This window comes from Typopeltis vanoorti, chromosome 2, assembly GCF_054136105.1.
Source record: "Typopeltis vanoorti isolate ZY-2024b chromosome 2, IOZ_Tvanoo_1.0, whole genome shotgun sequence".
NCBI lineage: Eukaryota > Metazoa > Arthropoda > Arachnida > Uropygi > Thelyphonidae > Typopeltis > Typopeltis vanoorti.
This window is the reverse complement of record NC_143550.1, coordinates 26678351-26701647: the sequence shown is the minus strand read 5'-3', so window position 1 is coordinate 26701647 and position 23297 is coordinate 26678351. Positions and strand designations below refer to the sequence as shown.

At 36.3% G+C, this 23297-nt stretch overlaps 1 protein-coding gene across 3 annotated transcripts in view; it reads right to left on the bottom strand.

Annotated features, from left to right (window-relative positions):
- The window catches only part of LOC150108890 (E3 ubiquitin-protein ligase RNF123-like), a 660886-nt gene that overhangs the window by 11148 nt on the left and 626441 nt on the right, over nt 1-23297 (bottom strand). For all 3 annotated transcript variants that reach the window (XM_090410696.1, XM_090410708.1, XM_090410702.1), the window contains one exon: nt 4257-4393. In XM_090410696.1, the coding sequence (XP_090266822.1) occupies nt 4257-4393 (137 nt within the window). The remainder of the gene's footprint in view (nt 1-4256; nt 4394-23297) is intronic.

The window sequence follows — 23297 nt, the reverse complement described above, 5'->3', positions numbered from 1 at the left end:
AGAGTGGGTGCATTACAAGCTCCAGTTGTTCTGTTGTACGTATTTACAAATTACATTCTTCGTAAATTTTACAGCCCATTTATCATGTCGAAGAATAAGAGCAATCCCACAACCAGGTCATTAAGTGAAAAAAAAGAAGAGGAAGGTACCTTAGATACAAAACTTGATATAATTAAAAGATTTAAATGTGGTGAAAGTAAAAGTAAGATCGGATGTGAATTTGGTTTTAACGAATCTACAATACCGACTATTTTATCCAAAGCTGATGAGCATTGCGAGCAAGGTAAAGTGGCATCTACATCTGCAAGTATGCAATGCACACGTAACCGGAATGCTATAATTGTTGAAATGGAAGATCTGTTGGTTATTTGGCTGGAAGACTACAATCAAAAGAGAATTCCAATTAGTGCCTATAATATCATGGCCAAAGCTCTAAGCCTGTTTTCAAGACTTAAAGAGACTAAATATAAAGAAGACAATTCAAAATTCACAGCTAGCAAAGGCTGGCTTCAAAATTTTAAATCTAAAGCTGGACTAAAGAATGTGAAAATAACATGTAAAGCTGCAAGTACCGATGACGATGCTGCATCCACATTTCCTGCTGAGTTGCAGAAAATTATCGAAGAAAATGATTAAGATTACTGCCAAATTTTCAATGTAGATGAAACTGGCCTCTATTGGAAAAAATACCATTTAGAACTTTTCTATCAAAAAAAGAAGCAGCGCAGACTGGCTATAAAGTATCAAAAGATCGCTTAACTATTATGCTTGGAGGGAATGCTAATGGAGATTTTAAATTGAAGCTGCTGCTTGTCTATCAAACTCAGAACCCAAGGGCTTTAAAAGGATGTAACAAGAACTCTTTACCTGTAATTTGGCGGGCGAATCAGAAGGCTTGGGTTAACCAAAGTCTATTCGAAGATTGGTTTAAGTCTTATTTTTGCCCAGCAATTGAAACAACTTAGCTTTCAAAGCTCTTTTGCTTTTAGACAACGCACCTGGTCATCCAAATTCTCTTAATGATCTGTGTGAGAATGTGAAAGTTTTATTTTTCCCACCAAATACAACATCATTGCTACAACCCATGGACATGGGTGCCACTGCAACTTTCAAAGCCTATTTTCTTAAAAAGACATTCTCAAAGACAGTAGAAACAACAACAGGAGAAAATGCAATTACGCTCCACAAATTTTGGAAAAAATTTAATATTAAACATGCAATTGAGAACATTTGTGACTCGTGGGAGCAAGTGTCTTCTAGTTGTATGAAAGCTGTTTGGAAAAACCTTCTGCCAGAATGCACTAATCACTTAGGTTGTTTTCAAAATCCTGTGAACAACGTGGTCAAAGAAATCGTTGCAATTGGTGAAGACCTCGGTTTTGATGGTGTTGATGCAGAAGATGTTAAAGAATTATTGGAGTCAAATTCAAAAGATTTCAGTGACAACGATCTTCTTGAAATTGAACAATGCACATATGAAGACAACGAACAAATGGAATGTGAAGATGAGGTTCCAAAGGAAATAACAGTCAAAGAACTGGAGGGAATATTTTGCAGTTTAGAATCGCTTAAGCAGAAAGTAATGGATATGGATCCAGATATTAATCGAAGAATGCTTGTTTGCCGAGGTCTGGAGAGTCATTTTGCTTGTTATCGTAGAATTTATGCCGATAAGAAAAAAACTAAAACTGTTTAAATGACTCTTTATAACTTCTTTTGATTAAAAAAAAATTGCAGTAACTAATGTAGATACAAGTATTTATTAAACATTTACTTTGCATTCATTTTTTATCTTTCCTAAAAGAGTACCATATAAAATGAACTATTAGTACAGTAAACGATCAGGGACGAATTGTACTTTTTACCATTGATTATTAGATTTGATTAACGCGATTTTGATATATGCGGTGACATCGAGGGATTAATTAACCGTGTTAATCGAGGGATGCCTGTACTTATCAAATCTTGCCTTCGTTTTAGGCTTCTAACAAGAACATATTAATTTATACACAATGCATAGCACATATCAGCTTCCTGAAATATCAAAGTGAAATCTTTAAAAAAACATCAATTTTAAGATTCATAAATCAAAAGACTAATTAAAATAGTGTTTATGATGAAGAAATAAACTGTGTTTAGAATTAAGTGTATGATAGTTTATACAAGCATATTCATACAAATTATTTTTAGGTATGCAATTATATTGTATAATTTTTTTCTCTCTAATATTTCTTTTGTTTTATTGAATCTATTATTTTATTGTGTTATTGAGAATTAAAACAAAACAGGAGGTAGAATTAACGCCTCACTAATACAGAGTAATGGTTAAAAGGAAGAAATTTTGTCAATTCCCTGGTGTTCATTATAAACAAGTTCAACTATACTTATCAAAATGCATTGCATATTTCAATCTGAAAATATCAATCATCACTGAAGTATGACAAGTTCAAATGTAGAACAAATGGCAATGAATTTCACATACACAGTAAAAGTTATAAGCTGGAATATAGTAATAGGGAATTACTAATGAGAGAATGGTGTTAAAAAAAAATACTTACAGTTGTTAAGAATAAGAATCTTCCAAAGTTTTAGTAAACCTATTGGACCATTTCCATTTAGTTTTAGGTGATGCAACACATCTTCAGAACCCTCCTTAAATAATCTTTCAAATTTAAAATGGCACCCATGGATACAATGTGTCTTCGACCAAAGGATTCTGTGGCATGTGTTGACAATGTGTTGCTTTCTTGTAGCACATGTAGTACTTGTGTTTCTGGACTCTCTCCCAAATTCCCAGTTTGTCTGAAATATGTCAGGTGGCATTAACAAATCACTTGGTAAACCTCCAGAGGACAGTGGTAAAAGTTTATCGTGGTGAACACTTTATTAATAGGAAAGAAAGTAGGTACGATGTTGCATATTATCAAGATTACTGATTTGTTCTGTGATATCATAATGTAGGGCACTTATGTTCAATGTCAGAGTTACAAGAAGTTGGATTGTATCTCTCTGTAATGTACTGGATCTTCGAGAGGTTAAAACCATTAAGCTGTGTGTAGAAACATGATGTGTAGAATCATGTTATACATCGACCAGCAGAGACCAGTTTATGACACAGAGAACAAAATATCAAGGAAGGCTAATTTTCAATCTTTTTCTTATTGCAAGATGAATTATGTGTTATGAAGAGAACTACAGCATGCATTTTGAACATAGCCTCTTGGAATTTTTCTTGAAATGATTAAAGATCTTGCATTTTGTTAGGTACTCTGGATACTTCAGATAGAAAAACAAAATCTAAGGCATATAAAGGGCATATGGGAAGACTCATGGGCATATGAGTCTTCCCATATGCCCTTTATCTGCCTTCGATTTTGTTTTTCTATCTGAAGTATCCAGAGTACCTAACAAAATGCAAGATCTTTAATTTCAAGAGGAAAGTCTTGTGATAATAACTGAAAGGTTCTAGCCAATGAAACATGACTGAATAACAACTGAATGTTACATACATTATACAAGAATGTGAGAACAGGTGTATTGCATGGAGAGTGGCTGGTGAGTGGAATGCTAGTGAATGAGTTTAAGGCATAGTTTGATGAGTTATGCACCTGACAGCAGGGCCTACCACAATGACTCCACTGAACCCAAAATCAACAGGCTATGCTTTCAAATCTCACCATGGCATAGATGTTTATGAATATCATTAGGTAAAAGAAGAATTTCTTTTATCTGGTGTGAAAAATACTATATGCTTAACTAGTTCCTTAAGTTGCTTGAAGAAGCACCATGTTTAATCTCTAGAGCAAAGATACCAGATCATAATATGCTTGTAAATCTTTCATGCATGTGGGATACACATAAAAATCTTATTATTAGCAAAATGTTGAAATAGATTTCAACATTTTGAAATAATTTCTATCTTAAATAAATATAACTATCTGTTTGAATTTATCATAATCTTTAAATACAATGTCAGAAGTAGCCATGTTTTGAAAAAAAAAAATTCAAAATTTATCAGTGATTCTTTTATATACCTCTGCAATTCTATATAACCTGGGAATGAGTAGGTGTAAGAATGTAAGAACAAGTTCTATATACTGATGCCAGGATGAAGTTTTATATGATACAAATGAAGTTCTATATACTGAAGCTTGAAAAAATATTTAGAATAATACATTTTGAAGTGTAGGATAATTAAACTTAACAATTTATTTCTTGAATTATTGAGAAAATTTATGCAAGTTTTGAAAACTTACAATCTCTAAAGCTAAATATCCGAGGATCAGGAGAATCTGAAACTGGATGGGTTTCAGAAGATGGAGCTATTAAGAAATCTAGAGAGGAAGGCTGGAAACTTGGTTCATTCAACAAGCAAGATATGGCACAGTCACGGCTGGAGGGAGGTAAAAAAAAAAAAGAGTTTACTATTATAAATTAATCAAAACATGAATTAATTGATGTAGCAATTTATGAATGAAACATTTTGAATATTGAAAAATTTTTGAAAACGTTTGCTTATCATGATTAATCAGGACCTAAAAAAAAATAAAATAAAGTCACAGTAAGTAAATTTCACGACTTGCAAATGACGGAGACAAGTTTTATTTTCAATAAAATTATCTAAAGTGCTTCTTTATGTTGCTCTTATCAAGATACACAGAGAGTGTTTTAATAAAGAATTTGTTAAAATTTAAAGATGTTTCGTGGCCCTTCCTTTTTCAAGGAAGTATATCCGAAAGAAAAAAAAAATACACCTGTAAATCACATTTTTTAGTCCATGTGTAACCCTGTGGAAAGCATATTTGTCTCCATACTAATAGACTGACAGAAGAAAGACTATTATAGGTTTGACTATAAACATAAACATCAAATAGAGGATCTTTTTCCTAGGCCATTTTTTCAGCTTGTTTCCAAGTTAATCAATCTTTGTTAGCACAAGCAAATACGGTTTTTCCTTCATAGAAACTCAGAATTTTAATCTCACAAATAAAAATAATATATATATATGTGTGTGTGTGTGTGTATATATACACACACACACTTGTTATGGTTTAGGAACATGAGATGGCAACAACTGTCTGCCAGAGTGAATCCCTTGGTGTCTAAAAAAATCAGTTTTGGGTTCGTCAGTAAGGGTGGAGCCTGGCTTTCATACTATCTCTTCTAGAAAGGTTAGTTAGGACTGAAAGAGCTCTACCTATTCCCATTGGTTATCGATGTTCAGAGGATTTATAATTTATTATTTAAAAACATAAAAAATGTAACAAGGATTTAAATTAAAAAATGTATTTTTTTGGAAGTCTGCTCAAATAAAAAAATAATAAAAAAAAATAAAAAATTAAATACTTATAAACAAAATCATTTGTTGCATTTTAATTGAGCCTAAAAAGGAGCTGAAGACAAGACCTTCCTCTGTGGATATCCAAATAGATTGCATAATTGCAGTTTGAGGGCTAAACCTCAGAAGTTTTTAAAATACTGGTGGAACTAAGCATCTCCATAGAGGAAATGGAAAAATGAGGACAATGTGTCCTTGGAGTGAAAGAGATCTGAGTTCCATTCTCATCATGACAAGAGGAATCATTAATATGAGCATTTTTAATTGAAGGTTAGTTAGCCAATCTGATACGAAGGTAAGAGGGTTTTATCCTCCTGGAAAATCTAATTTTTCATCCTGTATATTTAATAGGCCAAGAAAACACATGCAATTTATAGACAAAAAAAACAACAACTAGTGAGTAACAGACAGTGGCAGTGTTGTGGTGTGAAGAAGTGTGGACAGTGGTTATATGGAGTATAGTGCCCTTCCATGATGAGTCCTTGGACTGCTCAGAGGTATCACATAACAATAATAAGGTTCTGGTTATCACATTGTTTTATCATATCATTGAGGACACTGAATGAAATCTGTTTGGTCTGCAGCAACCAAAATCTTAATGCTGGCATACCCATCAACTGCCCAGCATAATCTCCCACAGTGGACTAACATGGACAGAGATCAAGATATGGTACTAAAAACCAAACCTCTGTTTGGTTTTTCTTCTGAGCTTTGTATACTAGGACTTGCTAGGTGTTAGATGGGCTTCATCACCTGGTTCATAGATTAAATTGGCCAAAAACTATCCAAAGCATGCTTATTTCTTCCAGCATGCAGTATTGTTATATCCTTATTGCTTTATTCTTCTCCATTTCTTATATCCTCTGTCTTATTTGCTCATGCTCTGTAATTTAACAAACTTATTTGATTTACAATTGCACCAGTTAAACTACTTATTGAGTGTAACTTATAAGAATTTTAAATGAAGACAGAGCAGATATTATTTCCCTTTAACTGATCTCTACTTTATATCAGTCATGGCTTTAACTTATTACTTAGCATATTAATGTTATCTTACCCCTCTTTTGTCAGATATATGCAGGTTGTAGTTTGGATTAGTGCATTGACAAATCAGTCACAATGTGTTGTTCACAAACTAATTTAATTAAATCAAGGAATCTATACTGCTCAATCCACATTTGAATATGGATGCATTGAAATTACAAGTCATAGATAATTGTAAGTGATTCTTTCTTAGCTTTAGTTCTCCTATAATTCTATCTTATTACCTACACACAATTTAATACAACTTACTAGTCACTCTTACACATTACACTATAAAACATACCTGGAGTGAGCTTACTCCTATATTAACTTATGTTCACTATGTACAGCAATTCTCTTACTCTTACAATAAATGCTTATTCAATTATATCATAAATATTCACACTAGCACAATTGACTATGGAACAAAGACATAATACGAACCATTCAAAAGTATTTACATATCTTTCTAGGTACTTACAATGAATTGAATTCCATACACTATATGTTCAGTGCATTCAGTCAGTGCAGTCCTTAATTCGATTCTTTTGTCTACAACATGGTAGTGTTCCTTTTCTTCCTTATGCCTGTTCTTCCTTTCCCACTGTTTCCTTTGTCACTGATATTCTTTATCCTATGAATTCCATTATTCAGCAATGTGGCGGCCTTGGCAGTTTAACGAATATTCCTCTGTTGAGCTCTCTGTGGCGACTTGCTGACCTCCACATGCGAGATGCTCCAGCGACTGACAGTAGACTTCACATGGTGGACCCATGGAAAAGATGGCTAAGAACCCTCAGATGCTCTCCTTCTGACAACTGGCAGCAGATCTTATTTTGCAACAAGACCAGGGAAGAAAAAGATGCTCCCTTCCTGATGCAAGAACCCTTTACAGGCCTAGACTTCATGTTGCACATATGGACCTCTCTCGGAATTCCCATATTTGAAAATGCATTAGCACTGGGACATGATGATGTCACACTTCATGTGACACACATTTCATTAATTTTTTTTTTCTTAAAATTAAGAATTTTAAGAAGAAATTTTAGTAATTATACAAACTGTTTATATATATTTTCCTTAGACAAAACTTGTAAAACAAACATGATACATCGTTAATGATGCCACGTGAGATTTTACAATATGAGTAATGTTTAAGAATGAGAAAACATGGAGAAAAAACATTTTCTGAGGATAGTACAGTTTTAAAATGATTATTTTACAGACTATGCAGCTAGATGGCTTTGCTAATTGTGACCTCACGATTAGCAAAGGAGTTAGAGTAGTTCTTGACAAAGCTTACTAAAAAAAAATTTTTTTTTTTAAATCAATTACTGTATACTTCATGCCCTTCCCAATTTCAACTCAAAAAACAATAACCATGAAAAGTCAATCAAAGAGGAATAGATAACACACAGATAAAGGCTAATTTCCAATCCAATCTGCCTCCAGTTAGTGAAAGTGACCTTGGATGATGGCCAGACACATTAGAATGTCTGTAAGAAAGAGATGTATGTGGAGCTAAAAGGCTGGTGATTATGACAAACTTGAGGGAAGGGGCTTGCAGCTGTGTCATTGAATGAAGAGGAATTGAATGGGATTGAAATCAATGCTGACTGGTCTTTACTCAAGAACTATATGGCCAAGGAAATGTCTGAATGCATTCCAAAGGTCCAATATATATTCCAATATATCCTGTAAATGAGATAGGTGTAAATTGGATGACTAAATGGGTGAAGCATGTGATCTGGAAGAAAAAGGAATTGTGGAGGCAGCACAAGAAGAGTGGCAATAATCAATTGCATGAAGAATACAATGAGCAAGCAAGGACGGAGCTTGGCTAGGTAAGGGTGGCAAAAGTGCAGTATGAACAGCAGTTAAAAATGAAGCCAAAAGAAATTCTAGGGAGTTTTTTCAATGTGTGGTCAGTAGAAGAAAGAATGAACATGGAAGGATGTTGGTCAGTGATAATGGTAGAATGATAACCACTGAGGAGGATTTAGTAGAGATGTTGACTTAGCAATTCATTAAGGTATTTCATCCTTGTGAAAGCAACATAATGCAGAACCCATGAGCAGTGGGAAGATTGAAGGAGCCACTGATTGTGAGTGAGCAGGAGGGATATGAGGAAATGAGCAAACTTGATGTTAATCAAGTTTGCTCATTTCCTACAGTCCTACGGCTGTAGGAAATGTAGGACCCTACAGTCCTACGGCTGTAGGACTTAATTGTATATCACCACATATCTTGAGGAAATGTTCTAGGAAATTACCAACAGCTTTAACTTATCTCTTTAACATGAGTCTTAGACTGGCACAGGTTCCAAAGGAGTGTAGAGGACAAAATTGTTCTGATTCATTAAGGGAGTGAAAAGAATAAGGTTATGAATTACAGTATAGGCCAGTCTGCTTATCTGTCATTGTGATCTTTGATGGGTAGCATGGGTTTAAAAGAGCACTTTTAAAATTTTTTGTAATCTATTAACACGAGGTGATAAATGCATTGGACAAAGGGGTGCATACACAGTAGTATATTTAGATTTTGCAAAACCTTTTGATTTTAATGATAATATATAGTTGTTTGCAGATGATGTGACGTGTGGGGAGAGATGTGAGGAGTAGAATGGATGTAGAATACAAGAGGGGTTGAATAGACTGGGTGAATGGGGCTACAATTCAATATAGAAAAGTGTAAAGTTTTAAAATTTGTGAATCAAAGATGGGGTGCAGAGTATACAATTGGTGGGGATGTCCCTATCGATCATCTGGGGGGGCGATGGTGAATAGGACCTGAATTTTGGGCACATTTTGCCAAAACTGTTATGGAAGCATGGCAGTTATGGTAATGATGAAGAGAACACTAACATGTAGAATTACGGATGTTATGATTTGGCTATCTGATAGGTATCAGCAAGTTGTGTATTGGGGAGAGGAAAGTCACTAGTGGCGTGCCTCAGGGGTCTGTTTTATGGCCATTGCTGTTTAACCTGTATGTAATGATATTGGTGAGGATTTGGATGGGGATGTTCAGTCGTATGAAGATGATGCCAAGTTGGGACGAACTATTAAGAGTAGAGCAGATGTTGTGGCCTTACAAGAAGACTTGAATAGACTTAGTGAATGGGCATGGGAGTGGGGATCCTAGTTCAATGTTGCAAAATATAATTATTATTATTATTACATAACACCTCCAGGGAGTCCAAGTCTCATCAAGGGAGGGCATCCATCTACAACTTTCTGTTTCCACCACTCTACCAACCGTGACTACCTTCATCATTTACACCAATGCCATCTACTGCTGACCACCACTAGCATATTCACACACAATCACAAACATCCATGCCCACAGCGGAATTCGAGCCCACAGCTTTTAGGTGGAGAGCGGATACGCTAACCACTTGACCAAACCAGGTCGGCAAAAAAGCCTTGAAGGTTTTTTTTTTTTCATGTCCAAGACTTGTTACAAAGATAAAGGTTATTGTTATTATTATTAGACACCTCCAGGGAGTCCAAAGACTCATCGAGGAAGGGCACCTGCTCCACAACTCTGCCTCCGCCGCTCAATCCACCACTAGTATTTTCATTTACTGCCGACCACCACCACCACTAGTATTTCCAAAGACAATCGCAAACATCCATGCCCATGAAAACCAATTATAAGGTTTTCAAATTTTGGAAACAAAGATGGGATGTAGAATTCACACTTAGTGAGGATATGTTGGAGGTGAAGGAAACAAGATCTTAGGATGATGGTGGATAAGGATCTAAAATTTGGAGGACACATTATCAAAATTGTGAGGACAACACAATGAATTCTGAGAATGATGAGGAGGACATGGACTTGTAGAAGTAAGGAGATTCTTCTTCCATTGTATAAGGCTCTGATTAGGCCACACATGGACTACTGTGCAAAGATTTGGTCACCTGGTTTTCAAAAGGATGTTGGAAAGGGTCCAGAGGGCAACTGACTAAGATAGTTTTTGATATTTTGAATGATGAATATGAAGAAAGGTGGGGAAGATGCAATTTAGAGAGTCTAGTGGATAGGAGGAAGAGGTGGGGGGGGTGATATTATTATTATTTAGGCCTCCAAGGAGTCAAAAGATTCATTGCAGGAGGTCTTTCCTAGGAAACACAAGTCGCTCTCACCACTCTATCAGGTGATGCATTCCACGGTTCAACCACCCTCCATGCAAAGAAACCACTCCACACCCTCTTGCTCACAGTTTCCTTTCGTAACTTTCAGGGATGGCCCCTTGTCATCACTCCATCCCGCTGTTCAACCAAGTGAAACAACGCCCCAGTAACCACCTGTTACCACCTCTCAACAGTTTAAAAGTCTCAATTATATCACCTCTCCTTCTATCCACCAAACTCTGCAGTCCACATTCCCTCAGACGATCCTCATAACTAGCATTGTACAGTCCCTGAAACTGTCTTTATTTTCTGCCTTTTGTACCCTTTCCACAGTTAATTTATCCCCTTCAAATCCTGGGGACCAAATCTGAGAACAATAGTCTAAGTGTGGTCTGATCAGGGTCTTATACAACGGAATGATAACTCTTATCTCTGCAGGTCAGTGTCCTTCTCATTATTGCAGCAATCTTCTGTGTTACCTTCACCACCTTTGCAATATGTCCCCTGAATTTCAGGTTTATATCAATCATCAACGCCAGATCTCTTGTCTCCCCTACTTCCTCCAATAGAGTATGCAGCATCCCATCGATGTGTCCCAAACCACAAGACCTTACATTTTGCTGCATTAAACTGACACCCCATTCATTTGCCCACCTGTCTAGCTTATTCAAATCCTCCTGCAGGACTACTACATCTGCACTACTAATAATAATCCTTCCCAGCTTCACATCATCTGCAAACAACTGAATATCCACTTGCAATCCACTGACAATGTCATTGATATAAAGGTTAAACAGTATAGGTCCCAGTACTGAGCCCTGTGGGACCCCACTTGTAACCCTCTGCCTCCTCGAAACTGTCCCACCATACACAACTCTCTGATACCTATCGGACAGCCAATCCCGAATCCAGTTAACCAATCTGACATCCAGACCCATGTGCTGCAACTTAAATATCAGCTTATCATGTGGCACCCTGACAAATGCTTTCGCTAAGTCTAAGAAAATGGCACTATATGCCTTTCCCTCATCTAAATGCTCTTGTAACCTTATTACAAAAGGCTAGCATATTACTAAAACAAGAACACCCCTTCACAAATCCATGTTGACTCTCACAGATAACATTACCCTCATAATAATCCTTCTAATAATCCATTACCTACTAATAATCCTTCCCAGCTTCACATCATCTGCAAACAACTGAATATCCACTTGCAATCCACTGACAATGTCATTGATATAAAGGTTAAACAGTATAGGTCCCAGTACTGAGCCCTGTGGGACCCCACTTGTAACCCCCTGCCTCCTCGAAACTGTCCCACCATACACAACTCTCTGATACCTATCGGACAGCCAATCCTGAATCCAGTTAACCAATCTGACATCCAGACCCATGTGCTGCAACTTAAATATCAGCTTATCATGTGGCACCCTGACAAATGCTTTCGCTAAGTCTAAGAAAATGGCACTATATGCCTTTCCCTCATCTAAATGCTCTTGTAACCTTATTACAAAAGGCTAGCATATTACTAAAACAAGAACACCCCTTCACAAATCCATGTTGACTCTCACAGATAACATTACCCTCATAATAATCCTTCTAATAATCCATTACCTACTAATAATCCTTCCCAGCTTCACATCATCTGCAAACAACTGAATATCCACTTGCAATCCACTGACAATGTCATTGATATAAAGGTTAAACAGTATAGGTCCCAGTACTGAGCCCTGTGGGACCCCACTTGTAACCCCCTGCCTCCTCGAAACTGTCCCACCATACACAACTCTCTGATACCTATCGGACAGCCAATCCTGAATCCAGTTAACCAATCTGACATCCAGACCCATGTGCTGCAACTTAAAAATATCAGCTTATCATGTGGCACCCTGACAAATGCTTTCGCTAAGTCTAAGAAAATGGCACTATATGCCTTTCCCTCATCTAAATGCTCTTGTAACCTTATTACAAAAGGCTAGCCTATTACTAAAACAAGAGCACCCCTTCACAAATCCATGTTGACTCTCACAGATAACATTACCCTCATCTGCCCAATGTTGTATACCGTCCCTAACTAATTTCTCCAAGATCTTAATTACTGATGACACACACACTCTCCTATAATTATACACTTCCAGTCTGCTATTGCTCTTATGCATTGGCACAATCTTACCTTCCTTCCATTTCCTTGGCACCATTCCTGTAGCCAGACTTTCATTGAAAAGCCAGATCAAAGGAGCTGTCAGTTCTTTAGCACATTCTCTCAAAACTCATGATGAAATACCATCCAGTCTCACAGCTTTACCGACATCCAGAGTACTTAGTATTTGAAACACGCTCTCCTCCTGTACCCCTAAACCTCGAACCTACCCTATCCCTCTAGTAACAAAATTTACTCCTCCGGGATGAAATACACCAATAAAGTGTTCATTGAACACTTCCACCATATCCTCTGCATCAGTCACTCTATTCCCATTTTTATCCCACAATGTCATACTTCCACAATCATTTCTCCTCCTACTGGCCACATAGTTAAAAAAAATTCCCTAGGATTTTCTTTGGATCTTAGGGCCAATCTGCTTTCATATTCCAGTTTCGCCTTCCTCACCATACTAGTTACTCTCCTGGTCTGTGTCTTATATTCTTCATGCATCTGCTCTTCACCTGTCTCCTTATATCTCTTACATAGACTCTTTTTCACATGCAGTTCCTGTTTAATATTGTTGCTAATAAATATTCCTTCATAATTTCCCAAGCACTAATGATATCCTGGCTTTCCAATTCCTCCCTCCATGAAATTTCCCCTAGTTGATGTCTAAGACTATCAAAATCACCTGCCTTATAATTCCACATATGTTCCCGTCTCTTTGATATTCCTGCATGTCTATTCATCTTCCAAGTCAAAACCACATGGTCTCTCTCTCCAACTGGTGGGAGAGATGTCATCAACTCTTCTGATGCTATGACCAAATCCAAAATTCTTGAACCTCTTGTTCTTTATATTACATGTTGCCTAAGACATTTGTCCCTCAAGAATTCTAAAAATTCCATTCCCTTATTGCTACATGCATCTTCCTCTTCCCAATTTATACTGCTGTAGTTAAAATCTCCCATAACAATCATTCTTCTTGCACTTGTCAAGCTCAACTGTCTAAACATCTCCTGGTCCACACTCTCTGTGCTCCTAGGTTTGTAGCAACACCCCACTAAATATCCTGTCTTACCTATCTCTACCTCACACCATATGCTTTCAAAATCATTAGTGTCACTGCCTTCCAAAGCCTCCACTCTTAGAGGATATAAGTCGTCACTTATCATAAGCAGTACTCCACCACCACGCTTTTCCTTCCTATCCTGCCGAAAAATGCTGTACCCTGCTACTTCTATTCCTGTTATTATATCCTCTTCTGTCAACCACATCTCAATGATCCCAATAATCTTTGGCCAGGCTGATGCTATCAGTGCTACCAATTCCTCTCCTTTATTCCAGATACTCCTGGCGTTAGTATAAAGTATAAAAATGCCACCATTTCTATACCCAGCATTATCCCTTTAGACTCCACTGGGCTCAGCATTACCTGATGTTGTCCCACTTCTCCCAAGTACCCTTTCCCACAAGAGGCCACCCCTGCTACCATCCACCTTGGGCATTCTAGTTTCCTTGCATTGACACACTGACCCATTCAGAACAGCAATCTCTCCAGATGCCTACGTCCTTCCTCATTCAAATTTCAAATGCAAGTGGTCTCTCGCATATAATTCCTTCTGTCCTCAAACACCCTCCAAGTATCCACATATTCCAATCCTCTCTTCTGACACATTCTAGCTATTATGTTATTCAATATTACGGCTCTTCTGCTCAGCTCGTCACTATCATACCTAGGCAACATGCATACTATCTTTCCTCTCTGTGTCTTCTTTCATACTACCTCAAGCAAGAATCTCATCTCTCTCGTTGCCCAATTTACATTACCTCTCAAGTCATTTTTTCCTACCATCACAATCATCTCATCCACCTTTTCACCCCTCTTAATTGCCATAGCCACACTTTCTATCGTTCCTCCAGGCAAACATGCCTCATGCATCCTATCTTGCACACCACAGATCATCAAGTCCCCATACATTACACCTCTTACCACCCTGTTCCTCGATTGCTCACATGCATCCCTCACTCTCTCTCCTCTAACACTTTCTCTCTGTGTTCCCCTACTTACTTGCCTTCCTGACATCACTCTATCCCTGGTTCCAGTGCTCCCTCGCATTCTTCTCATTCCCTTTCTCCTACTGTTTCCATTCTCTCCTCTTCTATCATTCCCTCTCTTCCACTGTTCCTATTCTCTCCTCTTCTATCATTCCCATATCTCTCTCTCATTCCCTCTCTTCCACTTATCCTATTCTATCATTTGCTCTCTCTTCTACTGTTTCTATACTCTCCTCTTTTATCATTACCAAACCTCTCTCTCATATGATAGAGATGTACAAGTTGTTAAGGGGTTGTTATGGGATCAATGCTGAAGAGGTTTTTCATAAAATGGTGGGAGAACAAGAACTCATCACTGGAAGTTGTATAAGGAGGGTGTGAACAAGGGAGTGAGAAGTGAATGCCTTTCATGAGAGTGTGGTGTCTGCAGAGAATTTGAATGTGTTTAAGGTGCAGTATGATGAGCTGTGTGTATGACAAAGGGACCTCCTAGATGAGTCTTTGACTCCATAGGGTCTTAGAGGCTTTGATCAGACCATGTATGGATTACTGTGCATAAATTTAGCCACCTGGTTTTCAAAAGGATGAAGAGATGTTGGAAAGGGTTTAGAGAAATTTATTAAGTTAGTTTTTGGTCTATAGAATGTTGAGTATAATGACAGACTGAAGAATGTAAATTGCATGTTAGTGGATAAATAAATAGTAGAGCGGGGGGGGGATAAGGAGTAGGTTTTTTGCATGGAGAGTGATGGGTGATTGGAATGTAGTACAGAGAATTGTGAATACATTTAAGTCACAATGGGATGATCTGGGTGTGTGAGTGGGATCTTCTATGATGTCTCAACTCCATGGAGGTCTGATAATCTTAATAAATTTTCACATTCACTTAACAAATATACATGGTCTTAATTCTAACCTCAACGTTATTCTTTTCCTCCTACTTGAAACTACATGTACTTTTGTAGATGGAATCTTCAAGTAGTTACACAGTTTTCCCAATTATTCTCTCTTTCTCTCATCTGAAAAGTATTTATGAATACAGTAGCTCAGATACAGCATATCAGAGAATTTCCAGCTTATTTCTCCTATTTTTGATCTTCTCTGGCTAAAAATCTCTGCCCCCCCCCCATTCTATGAAATTCATGTACTGTCTCTGTTGCTCACATGTAATCAACCATTTTGAACTTACTGATTTTCTTTCTTGAAATGCTTTTCTCCTGCTCAAATTTGCTAATAATGTGGTCATCTTTTCTTGGAGACTTTTGACGTTCACAACCTGAATTGGCTTCCTTTTTAAAATGCACAGTTCAAGCAGGAAGAGAGCATGAGACCTAAGTATACTGTGGTGTTATTGTCCTCTGAGCACCTTAGTCAATAACTAGTATTGATTTCTTCTTCCATGGTCAACATGAACACAATTATTCTCATCCATGAGAAATTCTTGGCATTAGATTGCCAAGTAGGATGATATTTGTGATTTCTATATCCTCATTTCCTTGATTCAGTTACTGTTTTTAGTCTTCTTATGCAAACAATTGCACTGAAATATATCATTGAAGCAATTCTTCTTGATATGGAAACATTTATTATCCATTCAACTAACTTCCCATCCTTTATCTAAGTGTTAGATCTCAGGGAAGTGTGTGAATCAATAAAAGAAAAAACAGGCATGCTGCAATTGGCTAGTATCAATTTTTATTTTTTTATATTTTTTTATTTTTTTTAATACCAATGCCTGAAGAATAACTGCAAGCAAATTATCAACACATCCAAAATTGATTTTGAAAGTACAAAAAGCATTATGTTCAAATAGCAGCCATGCTTTCCGGTCTCTTGCCAAAAACTACTGGATGAACTTTTTGGAAGGTTCCATTGCATCGCTTGCAGAAAAAGTCCAACCTTCTGCCATCTTACTTTTCCTCTAATTCCTGTTCAGACAATCTCAGTAAATGTTCTACTATTTCAATCAACACAACATTCAAGGTCTCACTTGGATTTTATGCTAGAAAAGAGAACATAAGAATCTTGTCCAAAATGAATAAAAGAGTCCCTCATCCTGATAGCATTTCATTGATTGTGCTGAAAGTTTGTACTTCAGAGAGAAGTCTCTTTGAGATAATGTGCTTTAAATGTCACAATCACTCCCTGTTCCATTGGTTGTAAAAGAGAAGTTGTATTTGGTGGTAAAAAGACTATTTTTACATTAGGGCAAATGCAAGCTACTGATGAGGGATGGCCAGGTGCATTGTCAATTATCAGAAGCACTTTAAATGGAATTTGTTTTTTCTCACAATAAAGTTTCACTTCAGGAACAAAGTGATGCATAAGCCAATCTTCGAATAGGGAACCTGTGAGCCAAGCCTTCTTATTTGCCTTCCATATTACTGGGAGAGTATCTTTATTAATTCCTTTTAAGCTTTTTGGATTTTGTAATCGATACACAAATAACGGTTTTAACTTGCAATCGCCAGCAGCATTTCCTCCTAACAGTAGAGTGATACAATCTTTTGATGCTTTAAAACCTGGCATTGAGGATTCTTCTTTTGCAATGTAAGATCTTGCAGGCATCCATTTCTAAAAAAGGCCCACCTCATAGACATTAAAATTCTGCGATGGATAGTAATTTCCTTCTTTAATTATTTCTTCTAATTTTTCTGGATAAGATTTTGCAGTCTCACTATTGGCGCTTGCAGCTTTACCTTGTATTTTAATCTTATGCCAACAAGTCTGCTTTTTATAGCAGTCAAACCACCCACTACTTGCAGCAAAAGTCTATTTACAGTCATTCCCTTTTTGGTCTTTCAACATTTTAGAAATGGCTAATGCTTTAGTACAAATCATTGCGTAGGTAATAGGCATGTTTAATGGTTGAGTTTGGTCACTTATCCAAGCAGTTAACAGTTTTTCCATGAGGAATTATACTACCTGTTTCTTTATTACGCAACCATAGACTGCATAGATAGCAAATTTTTTACTTCTTTCAAATATTTTTCTTTATCCTTTAAAATGGTGCAAACTATAGAAGCAGCAAGAGAAAATTTCTCAGAAAGAGCTTTAACAGTGCTACCTACTTAATGGCTGGTAATAATTTTGGATTTCTTCTCTAAAGTAATTACTTTTCTTTGTTTCTTTTGCTCATTTTCTAGTTTTGCACTGTTGCTTCTTTTTGACATTTCTGAAAAAGTGAAAGGGTTATATTTAAAAAGAAAACATCAGGTATAATTGAAGAAAACTACGAATAACACACTCACGTTGCCAAGGCTCGCAAGTGACTGAGGCTCGTTCTAACTGATCATTACGTCATTACATACTGTGTAATTCCCCAGACACACACACAATTTAAAATAAAAATTATGATCCAAAAAATTTGTCAAGATAAAAATTCATAAAGCGGGAATTCGTAAAGTGAGAACTACCTGTACTGTGAATGGACTTAGAGATGATAAAGGTGTCAATAAAAACCAAAAGGTAGTCTGTATATTTTTGACTAATTATACTGTAAAATTATTAAAGAAGGTAAACAGTAAGAGAAACACTGATAGAAAAATCAGGAGGAATGCAGTCATTAACATACTTTAGTATTGGAAGGAGACAAAACTACTGAAATGTGACACATGGAAAGGAAGTTGGAGTAAATGACATTCATTTTGAAGTGCTCAAATATAGAGGAATAAAAATTTTATAGCAGTTATACTTGAGAAACCCAGAAGACTTAGTTGCAAGGACAAATATCAGATAATCAAAGCAGAGCTTCTAATGTATACGAATTTATTAAATGAGAAATAAAACTGTCTGAACTATAACAGAATTTTTGGACTGAATGATCCAGGTAAGATTTAAGCAAATCTACTCGAGAAGAAGCTCAGCAAAGTTACTAGAGACAAGCTTGAAGAAGAATATGTTGGGATTAGGTTAAACAGGCAATGTCAGGACCAACAGTTATATATATATATATATATATATATATATATAGTGGTACCTTGACTTATGAACCACTCGACATAAGAACTTTTTTTCATATCCCATTTTGACCTCTAGATACGAACTGTGATGCTTTTCTTTTCAAATGAACTAAAGCTTGTTTTACATTATACTTTTTTTTAAACTTTTTCTCCTAGTACTATAAGCAGGCTTAATGCAGAGTACAGCACCAGCATATACGTGTATGCACATTTAGCTGAGCACATGCTGAACCGTCTCAAGTGTAATGATTGTTGTTACTACGTCGTATTTATCTGAAATACAACGAACGCTGCACTTATTTGCTTTTTAGTGTATCTATTTCGGTATTTGTGTAAACAAACAATACACTACATGAAGATTTTTTTAGGTTTGTATTTATTATGTATACTATATGTATTTCTTTTTATAAGTGATGGGTTTTATCGTAGTTTCACGTTTATTTTCTGAATAATCTACCAGATACGTGTCATTTCACTGATCAGCATATTATTTTCAACATGGGGCCAAAGAAGACTAAGAAAGAAGAAAATCACAACAGAAATTAAGAAAGAGATTGTGGAAAAATATGAGAAAGGAGTCAGACAAAGTGATCTGTGCAAGCAGTATGACTTGTCCAAATTCCCCCATAGCTGCAATTGTCAAGAAAGCAGATTTTTATACGGAACTGGATGTGGCCAAAGGAGCATCTATCATGTCATGTAAAAAAAAAAATTGATTTTTTTTTTTACAATTTAATGGAAGATGATTTTCATACTAATCATGTAAAACCAAAGATTTAATAAATAAAAATTAATATGTAATGGTTGATCGCTGGGCTGTCACGGTACATCGGGACGTCCCCTCGGTGGTGGATGAGGGGAATGATCAGTGGCACTACTTTGTAGGCCTCCAGGCTAGGTCCATGGGACCCTCTAACCAACGACAGCTGCAGTCCTCCATTCATATTGGGGGTTGGATGGTTCTGGCGGCCCATTCTGTAAAAAATGCCTCTGTGTAAAGCATCATGTCTACACAGAAAAGAATTAAAGCCCGGGTAGTCTCAATATGCCAGGAACGGTGGTGTCAGGGTGATATAGCAGGCCCTGCGGTATCGTCAGTTTGTGACTGCTATAAAAAAACTCGATGCAGAAATTGCTTGAATGTTGCTTCAATTATTCAATCCTTTTACTTGGAATGTAAAAGGATTGAATAAATGCGGGAAATTGGCTAATGTGATGAGAGAGATTGAATATTAGTATACTAGGAATAAGTGAAACTTTTTGGAAAGGATCATCAGATTTTGAGTCGAAACTTCCAAATGGCAAGATATATATTTTCACTATATTATTTCAGGAAATTACAACGTACTAGGATATACATTAAAATAAATTTTAATACATTTCTATATTTCGGCAACGTCACGCTGCCATTTTCAAGAACTTAGGTACAAGATACATGCACGCAGGCACAGCAAAACAATAAATGAGCAAGAAGTATGAAGCTATTATTTCTCCGAAAGTCCTGATGGTGCCCTCTAGTGGGCAATGTTGGTATTCTTGGGCGATTGGGCTGAAGGTCTTCTGATGTAGGTTTCCCAAATTTGAGGAAGTCTCATGCAGCCAAATTTGTTGAGGTTTGGCTCGTTTCTTAAGGCTGAAGCTGATTCTATGAAAAGCCTTTCATATCTGTTTGCTACGGTGTATTATCCTGGCTTTTTTCCACTGTATTCTATGGCAGGTATCCAGAGCATGGTCAGCAAGCCAGAGTGGCTGTACTAGACTTACCTGATGTGTACCAAGTCCCTTGCAGCTGTAAGCTGTCCTACTTCGGCCAAACAGGCAGGACAGCAAATATCAGAATTTCAGAACACAAGGACTACATCCGGTTTCACCAATACAGCCACTCTGGTCTTGCTGACCATGCTCTGGATACCTGCCATAGAATACGGTGGAAAAAAGCCAGGATAATACACCGTAGCAAATACAGATATGAAAGGCTTTTCATAGAATCAGCTTCAGCCTTAAGAAACGAGCCAAACCTCAACAAATTTGGCTGCATGAGACTTCCTCAAATTTGGGAAACCTACATCAGAAGACCTTCAGCCCAATCGCCCAAGAATACCAACATTGCCCGCTAGAGGGCACCATCAGGACTTTAGGAGAAATAATAGCTTCATACTTCTTGCTCATTTATTGTTTTGCTATGCCTGCGAGCACGTATCTTGTACCTAAGTTCTTGAAAATGGCAGCGTGACGTTGCCGAAATATAGAAATATATTAAAATTTATTTTAATGTATATCCTAGTACGTTGTAATTTCCTGAAATAATATAGTGAAAATGCATAACGAATGTCTAAGCCTTTCCACAAGAAAGGCAAGATATATAAAATATATATGTCAGGTGGTGAAATATCAAGAAGAGGTGTAGCATTTATTGTAGAGAAGAAAACTAATAAAAACATTATCCATATAATCAAAAAATCAGATAGAGTAATGGAAATTCTAGTGAAATCTAAATCTAGAGATATGCTGATCATTCAAATATATGCTCCTATAGAACAGAAAATGAGGAAGCAGAAATAGATATCATGTATGATGAAACATGAATGGTGTATAAAGGAAGCCAGAGGCAAGAAAGATCGAGTTATTTGTGCTATGGGTGACTGAGACACAAAAGTTGGATCAGAGAGAACATCTACACACGTGGATGCATTTGGACTAGGAATTCGGAATGAGAGGGGACAAAAACTGATCGATTTCTGTAACAAGCACAATCTCATCATGACTAACACTTATTTTGAGCAAAAACCAACAGCAAGATACACATGGGAAAGTCCGGATGGAAGATACAAAAATCAATTAGACTATATTGTAGTCAGTAAACGTTACTTCAATGGAATACGAAACTCAAAAGTGATGCCAAGCGCTGACTGTGGATCTGATCATAGACTGGTCTTAATGAAGATGAATATTCACCTGAAAACAATAAAATTTAAAAGAAGTCAACCCCTAAAATGGGATCTGCAAATGGTACAAAATCTGATAATAAAATCAAAATTTGATGAAAATATTTCAGAACTGCTGCTCTATTCCAATGAGAGGATTCATTTTCATTTTGCAATTACAAGCAGCTATCATAACATCTGCTAAAAACCACATCAATAAATAAGAAGAATGAAAGAAAAAACCATGGATAAATCAAGAGGTAATCAACTTATTGATAAAAGAAGAACATGGAAAAGAGGAGCAAATGAAGAAGAAAGATTAAGATATAAAACATTGGATAAAAGAATCAAACAGTTAGGTAAAAGATTGAAAGAAAACTGGATAAATAAGCAGTGCACTGAGATAGAAGAATTACAAAATAGGAACAAAACCAGAGAAGCATTCCTGAAAGTGAAAGAACTTAATGGAAAAACAAAACATACACAGTCTAATAACATCAAGGATAAAGATGAAAAACATACTCATTGATAAGGAAAAGATAAATGGAAGATAGGTGGAGTACTTATCAGATCTCTATGATGATGATAATGGTGACATGTTAGATGATTCACGACACCTTAATTTAAACATAACAACAGATACCACTCTACCCACAAGAAAGGAGGTAGAACATGTAATTAAGAATCTTCCTAATAATAAATTCCCTGGGTGTTATAATATTCTGGCTGAGCTGCTGAAAGCTTTGACTGGCAATAATAACAACTATTTAGTGGAATCCATTCAGGACATCTATAAAACAATACAATTACCTTAAGTTTTTACAACATCTATCTGCATACCAATTCCAAAGAAACATAATGCACAAAATTGTGAGGATTACAGAACTGTGAGCCTAATATCCCATGCATCTAAAATTATTTTAACCATCAATAACAAACAAATTGAAAGGGCCATAAATGGTGAATTGAGTGAACAACAGAAAGGCTTCAGAAGAGGAATAGGAACCATTAATGCTATCCTGGAACTAAAAATACTAATAGAAAGATCACTTGAAAGAAATAGGAACATTTACATATGCTTCATAGACTTTCAGAAAGCTTTTGACTGGGTAAAACATAATAAAATGTTCAATAAATTAGACATAGAAGATCATGTACTTAAGATTATAAAAATGATTTACACCCAACAGAAAATGCAGCTGTTTAACTCTGAGACTTCTGAAGTGAAAATAAAAAGAGGAGTTAGACAAGGTTGTATCCTTTCACGAAACCTATTTAATATCTATAGTGAGACAGTGATGAAAAAGATTGAAAATCAAAAAACAGGAATTAGTATCAATGGTATAAAATACAACAATCTTAGATATGCTGATGATACCATTCTAATAGCAGAAAACATAAACAAATTAATCAAATTATGCAGCTACTAAATGAAGAAAGTAAAGAATTTGAATTAGATATTAATGCAAAAAAAAAAAAATTATGAAAATCTCAAAAGAAAACAGATCCAAGTCAGAAATATTCATAAGCAATATGAAAATTGAACATACAACAGAATACAAATATTTAGGCACCTACTTTACTGCAGATGGAAAGCAAGATAAAGAAATAAAAATAAGAACAGCCATAGCTAAAGATGCATTCTGGAAAAATAAAGATCTGCTCAGAAGTTCTGTGAGTATCGAGACAAAGAAAATGATAAGAACATTAGTG